The sequence below is a fragment of the Cyprinus carpio genome, chromosome A25 (genome assembly GCF_018340385.1).
Source record: "Cyprinus carpio isolate SPL01 chromosome A25, ASM1834038v1, whole genome shotgun sequence".
NCBI lineage: Eukaryota > Metazoa > Chordata > Actinopteri > Cypriniformes > Cyprinidae > Cyprinus > Cyprinus carpio.
In genome coordinates, this window is record NC_056596.1 from 1,004,181 (window position 1) to 1,014,015 (window position 9,835).

Sequence of the window (9,835 nt, forward strand, 5' to 3'; positions counted from 1 at the left end):
TAAGTGTGTTTTATGTGTGTGTTTCAGGCTCCAGCTCATTGATGATCTGTCATATGAGGATGTAAAGAAATGCTACAGGGGTTCAGTAAGTATATTTCAGTTTCCAGCGGCTGAATAATAATTTGTTGTAAAGTGCTTTGGATAAAAGCATCCGATCAGTCAAATGCAGTTCTTCAGGACGTTGTGTCGTGTGAGAGTCTCAGTCGCTGTGTTTTTCTTTGTGAGAGTCTCAGTCGCTGTGTTTTTCTTCTCAGACCGTCAGCAAATACAACTCACAGTACCACAAACTGTTCTCAGCCGTCCCGAAGGAGGAGATCCTCATGAAGGGTAACCTTCCCCATCGGTTCTACACTCAGTGTACGCTTTAGATCAGTGTGTTTAGTTGGTTGATTAATGAATTGATTGGTGGGGGTGTGTGTGTGATTAATTTGTGTGTGTTGCATGAAGCAGCTGGGGTCTGTTTTTTTGGATTCGCACCAGATTTAAGCTGAATATGTGTTTTATTTCGTATTAAAGTGTCTCTTCTGTTCCTGTAGTTTATTCCTGCGCTCTTCTGCGGGACATTCTGCTGCAGGGCCGGCTTTACATCTCTCGAAACTGGCTGTGTTTCTATGCAAACCTCTTCGGGAAAGACATCAAGGTTTGTAGAGCTTTCTTTAACGTGCGAATCAAAGATGCTTAATTATAAGGATTCGAGATAAATAAAAATCTGCAGAACTATGTTAAAACTATTAATCATTTTCGTTAATTGAAATAAATTAAAAACAAAATAAAATATAAATATTAGATGAAAAAATGAAAGAAATTAGAAATGTTGCCCCAGAAATCAAGTGAAATAAAAATAAATTAATAATTATTTGATGAAAAAATGAAATATAAATTTTATTAAAAGGTAAAATGTTCATATAAAAAAGAATGCTAAAATAACACTGATTTGCAAATTAAATAAAACATTTAAACTAATAAATATGACAAAAGAATATCAACTAAAACTAAAATGGAAACTGAAAATATACAAATAAAGCTAACTCAAAATGAAATACTAAAATAATAAAAGTACTATGAAAGTATATACTGTAAATGATACTAACACTGATTTTCAAATTAATGCTAAAAAATGTAACTAATAAAAATAACAAGTCACAAAATTGCTACAACAAACTAAAATGTAAACTGAAAATAGAAAAAATAAATATCAAAGAAATTAAAATATTATTAAATACTATAATAGTGTATTAATAATACTAAAATAACACTGATCATTTTAAAATTAAAACTAATGTAAATGACAAAAGCACATAAAATTGCTAAAACTAACATGAAAACTAAATATATAGATATAAAAGCTAATTCAAAATATTAGTAATTACTGTAACAGTGTATAAATAATATTAAAATCACACTCATGTGCACTGGCCAATATTAGCATAGTTTAATTCCTGGTTTTATGAATTGTTCCGTGTTTAAATCACATAAATCAGCTTAGTTTGATCTCTTATTTTAGCATGTTAAGAAACAGAAATAGAAAGTGATCTCCAGCTCTGGAGAAGTGTTTAGCGCTTCAGATGTTTTTATGATATCACCAGAAGTGTATTGTCAGAATGTGGATTATTGATCCTAGCGCTGGAGTGATCATTGGCTGTGGTTAGGGCGGATGTTAGTGTTGATCCAGGGATCCGCTCTGTTGGCACTTCTCTTTCTGCAGTTTCTTCCAGCTTCTGTTTGTTTTGTCTGACAGAACGAGGAGTACAGAGATCCTCTGTCTGTTTCTGTGTGCTGAAGGTGTTGATGGTGTGTTTGCTGGTTCAGGTTTGTGTCCCGGTGGTGTCTGTGCGGCTGGTGAAGAAACACAAGACGGCTGGACTGGTTCCTAACGGACTGGTCATCACCACCGACAGCAGCCAGAAGGTGCGCAGATATATACTGAAACTGTCAAATTAATATATATATACTGTATGAGTGACTCATTTGTGTCTTTTGAGGAGAATATAATTTTTTTTTACATTTATTACAATTAAAATATGCATATTGATCAGAGAGTGTGCAGAAGAGTCTTTATTCTCTTGTTTCTTGTTCCCAGTATGTGTTTGTGTCTCTGCTGTCCATGCACACCCTACAGGGTACACAAAACCACACACACACACACACACAGACATCCACACACACCCACTGACACAAACACCCACACCTCCACTCCCACCACACACACCCACAACACACACACACACACACACACTCTTCGCACACACACACACACACCACTCACTCACACACATCACACACAACACTACCCCACCACACTCTCAACACACACACACACACACCACACACACACACTCACACCACACACACCACACTCACACACACACACACACACTCACACTGCACACACCACACACACACACACACACACACACACACACTCTCCACCCCTCACAACACACACACCCACAACACACACACACCCCTCACACACACCCATCCACACTCCACACACACACACCACACACACACACACACCCACCCTCAAACACACACACCCACACACACAGACCACACACACACACACACACCACACTCAACCACACTCACACCCCACAACACACACCACCACACACCCTCACACACCACACACACACACACACACTTACACACACACCACACACACCCACACACACACAAAACACACACACACCCACACACCACACTCACACACTCACCACACCACACCACACACAAACAACCCACAACCCCCCACGACACACACACCACACACACAACACACACAAACACACACACCACCACACACACCACACACACACACCCACACACACATCCACAACACACACACACACACACACAACCCACGCACCCCTACAACACACCACATTACACACACAACACCACACAACCACACACCCAACCACACACACCCTCCACACACACCAACCACCACACACACACTCACCAACACCCACACCACCACCCACACAACACCCACACATCCCAAACCACCACGACCCACACACACCTCACACACCCACACAAACACACACACAGGCACATCACACACCCACGCACTCACACACACAATCACACACACACACACACCCAACACACCAAACACAATCAAACCCACCACAACCTCACACACACACACACACACACACACACACACCTGCAGGACACACACCGATTGCTGGCTCACACCAGAGTGATGATGATCGTTCACACTGACTCACACATCCACACACACACACACATCTTTGTGTCAGCTACACTCCAAGACATTAGCACTGGGACACACCAACCCACAGTGTCACACTGACACGATTCACACAAGGACACGACACACTCACACACAGACTCCCAGACTCCACAGAACAAAAAACACAGGACACACATTTCACGCAAGCACCACAAACACACAGGATAAAAATACTCAGTGGTATTGAGGCACATGTTAACAGAGAAAAGATACACAGGTACACATACACAACACTTGTAAATATGGAAATGGATACACACATACAATGCACAGTGGCTTATTGACTGGTTACACCAGTGGTATACCATACACCCTCACACACAACACTCACAGCACAAGACCACACACACAAAATATACATTTGTACATCACGCGGATGACTACCGCACACACATTAGAAATATTATTAGATATTTAATATTAGGATCTTTTAATTGCGTTTTAGATGATTATTAGCGCTCTTGATGCTATTAGTCACTTGTCCCACAGCCTCATTACCTCTCACAAGTCCTGCACACACACACACCACTGTTCTTTTCTCCCACAGGTTAATTATGAAAGGACACTCATTATAGACACATGATCACGCATCTACACCACACACCGCACTCACGTTTGCCGCATATTGAGGGAGTGCAGGCTGTTACAGAGCTGTGACACACCACACACACTTACTGACTAACACACACACACTCAGGCCTTACAACAACCATTCACACACACCTCAGACACACCATCACACACACCACACACACCACACACACACCACACACTCACTCACACTCACCACACACACACACACACACCACACCACACACAAACATGCCACACAATCACACACACACATCATACACACACACACAACACAAAAAAAAAGTAAACAGATTGTAACAGCTGGAGTACGTCTGTTACAAGTTAAACACCTGATTCTGTGTAGACCCATCAGTACTTATAAACAACAACATTTAATTCAATGTGTTACTTGCAGTTTCTTTTTCTGAGTGAAAATTATTTCTACACTTTTTTCAATTTACAGTGTAAGATTTTACTATGAATATTCCCCCCCCTCTTTTCTCTTGTGTTCCACCGTCTTTACCTTCTCAGGTAAACTTATCGTCTAATTGAAATGAATTTGTTCAGGATGAGTTTACTCCAGTGTCCACGGATTTAAAGCCGGGTGAAGAAAATGGAGAGACCGGAACCCAGTCTGCACCCTCAAGTGGCTATTCATCCAATGCCGGAACTCTGGGGGGGGGGAAGCTAACGAGCAGCCCGTGAGCGAAGCAGACCGCAGCTAACCTGCAGTGGGATTGAGAGACACACAAACACCCCACCAAACACTCATCCACACAACACACACAACACAAACACACCAAACACACACACACACACACAACACACAACACACTAAATACACTCACACACACAAAACAAACCACCACAAAAAACCCCCAACCACACAACACACACACACACACATCTGCTTTTCATTGTATATACAAACAATAACATTTTATTTATATAGTGTTCATTTGTATTTTTCTAAATAAGTACATTTATATATAATTCATCATATTTAAAAATGTATTAATTATAGAATATTTTGAAAACTCGGTGTGATTAAATACTTCAAATGCACACCAAAGAGCTACGCTGGCTGAAGTAGTTTAATGGTCTTTAGTTCTTTTAATTGTGATGATTTTGGCTCACATTTAACAAAAAACCCACCAATTCACTCTCAACAAATTAGAATACTTCATATTAAACCAATATAAAAAACTATTTTTAGTGAATTGTTGTCCTTCTGGAGAGTATGTTCATATTTACTGTACATGTACTCAATACTTGGCAGGGGGGCTGCTTTTGCTTTAATTACTGCCTCAGTTCGGCGTGGCATGGAGGGGAGATCAGTTTGTGGCACTGATGCTGAGGTGGTGTGAAGCCCAGGTTTCTTTGACAGTGGCCTTCAGCTCATCTGCAGTGTTTGGTCTCTTGTTTCTCATTTTCCTCTTGACAATACTCCATAGATTCTCTCTGGGGTTCAGGTCTGGTGAGTTTGCACCAACACCGTGGTCATTTAACCAACTTTTGGTGCTTTTGGCAGTGTGGGCAGGTGCCAAATCCTGCTGAGGGAAAATGAAATCAGCATCTTCAAAAAGACCTGGGTCAGCAGAAGGAAGGATGAAGTGCTCCAAATTTCTTGGTAAACGGGTTTTGTGGTCCCCCCCCCCTGCAGTGACTCTGGTTTTTCAAAAAAACACAATGGACCAACACCAGCAGATGACATTTGCACTCCAAATCATCACAGACTGTGGAAACTTAACACTGGACTTCAAGCAGCTTGGGCTATGAGCTTCTCCACCTTCCTCCAGACTCTAGGACCTTGGTTTCCAAATGAAATACAAAACTTGCTCTCATCTGAAAAGAGGACTTTGGCACCACTGGGCAGCATCCAGTTCTTCTTCTCCTTAGCCCAGGTAGACGCCTCAGGAGTGTCTTAACAAGAGGAATACGACAACTGTAGCCAAATTCCTTGACACGCTTCTGTTGTGTGGTGGCTCGTGATGTCTTGACCTCCCCAGCCTCAGTCCATTCCTTGTGAAGTTTCACTCAAATTCTTGAATCGATTTTGCTTGACAATCCTCCTAAGGCTGCAGGTTCTCTCGTTGGTTGTGCATCTTTTTGCTTCCACACTTTTCCCTTCCACTCAACTTTGCTAACATGCTTGGATACAGCACTCTGTGAACAGCCAGCTTCTTTGGCAATGAATGTTTGTGTCTTACCCTCCTTGTGAAGGGTGTCAGTGATTGTCTCTGGACAAACTGTCAGATCAGCAGTCTTCCCCATGATTGTGTAGCCTAGTGAACCAAACTGAGAGACCATTCTGAAGGCTCAGGAAACCTTTGCAGGTGATTTGAGTTGATTAGATGATTGGCATGTCACCATATTCTAATTTGTTGAGATTGAGAGTGAATTGGTGGGTTTTTTTTTGTTGTGTGTGAGAAATAATCATAATTATTAGAAAAGAAGAATAGACTTAAACTACTTCAGTCTGTGTGCTGTGTTCTGTGTTCATTTATTACTGAAATAAATGAACTTTTCCACAACATAAAATAAAATACATTTTCATCAGACTTGTGTATTTCACTCTCGATGCTCTATAGCCACATCATTAATGATTCACAGTGATATTCATAATTGAACAGTTTCTTGGTTAGTCAGGTGTTTGTGTTTATTCTGGTTCGGCAAGCTCTTTGGTGAACTTCTGTTTGTGTCTGTGCTGGACGCTCTCTGGGCTAAAGGTGACGGCTGGTTTGTTAGTTTGTTTGTTTATGTAGGTGTTCAGTTCAGGTTATTTGTTTGTTTCTTTAACACGCTCACGTTCACCTTCGGTAAAGAGAGTTTAAACTGCTGAGATGTTTGTTGTGTTCGCTGGATTTGTTTGAAACAAACACGGTTTTTTTGTCTGTGTGTGGATTTTTAGAAACAAGAAGAGACGAAGAAGAAGTGATGAGTCTGTGATGTTCTGTGATCTTCAGAGAGACGCCTGGAGGCCGAGAAGGTCCTGCTGACCGAGCCCGAGTCTGAGCTGGGACACATGGAGTATCATCTGCTCAAGTTCTTCATCCTGCTGTGAGTCCTCCTGCTGCCTCTCACAGGCGTCCACTTCAGCACTTTGGAAAATACAGAGTAATCATTCATGCACACAAATCATGAGAAGCGTGCGAGAAAGACTCGTGTGTGTTTGTAGAGTAATGTCGCCCTCTGCTGGTCTTCAGCTGAATTGCTCTAAAGCCTGATTCAGACTGTGATTCGATTCGAGCTCAGTCTGTGATTTTATATTACCGTCCAGATCCACATCTCTGAGTTTACACCTTTGCACTTCGCTGTGATTTGCATGCATATTTATTACCGAAAAAAATAATAATAAAACAATATTTTATAACCGCTCCACCACAGCAAGTTAAGAGCTGTTAAGACCAAAATAGGAAAGAGAAGAAAAGCACGTAGACATTATTATGGCACCAACATATGCAATATAGTTTTAAAATATGTATTATATAGACCTACAGTTACATGCATAAAAATATAAACCAAGCAGCTTTATGTAAAAAAGAGGTTGCATTAACTTATTTCTGCTTATCTCCACATTTTAATCCTTTTGAGAGATAAAATGCAAGAGAGAAACCCAATTTAACTGCACGGCATCTATTCTCTGATTTTTAAACAGGTGATTTAAATCATCAAATATGATATTATTAAATATGAATTTATTTTCATTATTCCAAGCATATGGCAAATAATATACCCATTAATATAGTCACAACCTCCTGGTGAATTACTGTATGACTGTGACTAATAATTAATAATAAATCATTTATAGTTATTATAAATAATAATGCATTTTTGTCTTATTTTTTAAATGGAATGTCATTAACAAGAACATAATGAAAGGGATTTATGGTTATTTTATGTAATAATGCATATAATGTATAGTTTTATAATTATTATAAAAAATAATGCTATATTATTATATTAGTAATTAATGAATGATTTTTATAGAAGCATCAAAAAATAATTATTGTTAATAGTGATAATAGTGATAACGCTCTAATGTACAGGAAGGAAACATAATAAAAAAATCAAAATAATTTATCATTTTGAAACTATATAATATAATTATAATAATAATGGAATTTATGGGGTATCATTTAAGAAAAACTAATAAATTAATTTATAAATTGTTAGAACATAATAATGCATAATTATGAATAATTAATAGCGACAGTGTTGAATTAATTTATAACTATTATATAATAATGAATAATTTATTTACAATTATTAATACTATTGGGGTTAACACGTAGTTTTACTTCTTTAATAATTATTTTTAACAATTAACAGGAACATAACACAAACACTCAAAAGTCAATTGATTTAGTGACTTAAAGTGACTGAAAGTGAATTGACCTTTTAGGCCATTTATTGGGGACGCCATACCTCAGAATTCGTGCTCATGCATTTAAACCATCCCCGAAGGCACACACAACAAGACAGTGAACACACACACACACTGTGAACACAAGCGTGGGCAGCCAAATGCTGCGGCGCCCGGGGAGCAGTTGGGGTTCGATGCCTTGCTCAGGTGCACCTTCATGGTATTGCGAAGGTTGTACATGCACTCCCCCCACCCAATTCCTAGACTCTCACTCACAACCCTTCGATTGGGATTCCGACTCTTAACCATTAGGCCACGACTTCCCCCCCACCTTTATAATTGTTGCATAATATGTATAACTATTAATAATGTATATTTATTATGATAAATTAGAATGGCAATGTGAGCAATTTGTTTACTTTCTGAGCCAGAGTAGTTTGACGTCTTCAGTCTCATTTTTAAATGGAAACTGATGAAGAATAACTTAATAAAAGCATCAGAAATGTCAAATATATTATTTTTTTTTTTTTATATTGATTATGTTTAATTATTTATTTTATGTGCAATGAATTTATTTATAATTGTTAATGCAGAATTATATTTATAATTATATTATTTTTTTGCATTTACTATTTCAAGCCGAGCATTTATGTTTTAATGGAGATGAATGCATTGTGTTTGTGTTTTCCAGCATCATTCTGCTCATCTTTTCATCGTGTTATCTGGCGTTCCGCGTCTGCAGTCTGGAACAGCAGCTGTCTCTCCTCAACACACAGCCGGCGATGAGCGTGAGAGAGAGGTACACACACACACACACACACACACACACTTTGATCGTGAGCTCACTGTAACACACACTCTTCCGCAGGTAACCCCGGTTTAACCCCGTGCCAACATCCAGAGCAGCGTCTGTAGACGGTTAAACCAGCTCTAGTCAAGAAGTAGAAGAAAACATCCAGGATTCAGGACTGAACAGGATTACGAAGACCGTTCTGTTACTGAACCCAAACCAGATAGTGTCTCTGTGTGTGTTTGTTGTTTGTTCTCTAACCAGCACATGTTTAGTGCACCGCTAGAAAGCATCAGTGAGTACTTCTGTCTGGTAAACATGTATATTTTTGTATATTTTTAAAATGTATTTTTTTAGATATTTTAATAAATCACAAAATAAGGATAAATGTTTAAAATGCATAAATTATATTTATACTTTATTTAATGATTATCGTTTTTAAATATTATAATTCATCTAAATGTGTATTTTAATTATAATATTTAATTTCCAAATAAGTATAAATTATATATAATAATTAATCATTATTATATATAATATTAAATTTTTCAAATATGTATAAATTGTTTATAATAATTAATTGTTTCACTGAATTGCCAGATAAGTGACAACAATAACAAAACCGTTCCGTTTTAAATAAATGCTGTTCTTTTTAACTCTTTATTCATCAAAGAATACTGAAAAAAAAAAAATCTGAAAATTCAGCTTTATAAATAATTTTTTTAATATTTTTTAAAAAGTATATTAAAATAGAAAACAGCTATTTTAAATTGCAATAATATTTCACAATATTACTGTTTTGTTTTTGTTTTTTTGCATTTCTGATCAAATAAATGCA

General features: G+C 38.1%; 1 protein-coding gene across 1 annotated transcript in view; it reads left to right on the plus strand.

The window, feature by feature from the left end:
- LOC109090556 (GRAM domain-containing protein 2A-like) overlaps positions 1 to 9,430 on the plus strand; it is a 29,050-nt gene extending 19,620 nt beyond the window's left edge. Inside the window, exons 3-10 of the mRNA XM_042715885.1 lie at positions 28 to 85; positions 255 to 327; positions 537 to 640; positions 1,810 to 1,908; positions 2,081 to 2,120; positions 6,799 to 6,901; positions 8,899 to 9,006; positions 9,076 to 9,430. Of these exons, the coding sequence (XP_042571819.1) occupies positions 28 to 85; positions 255 to 327; positions 537 to 640; positions 1,810 to 1,908; positions 2,081 to 2,120; positions 6,799 to 6,901; positions 8,899 to 9,006; positions 9,076 to 9,079 (589 nt within the window). The 3' untranslated portion in view covers positions 9,080 to 9,430. The remainder of the gene's footprint in view (positions 1 to 27; positions 86 to 254; positions 328 to 536; positions 641 to 1,809; positions 1,909 to 2,080; positions 2,121 to 6,798; positions 6,902 to 8,898; positions 9,007 to 9,075) is intronic.
- Positions 9,431 to 9,835: the final 405 nt, after the last annotated feature.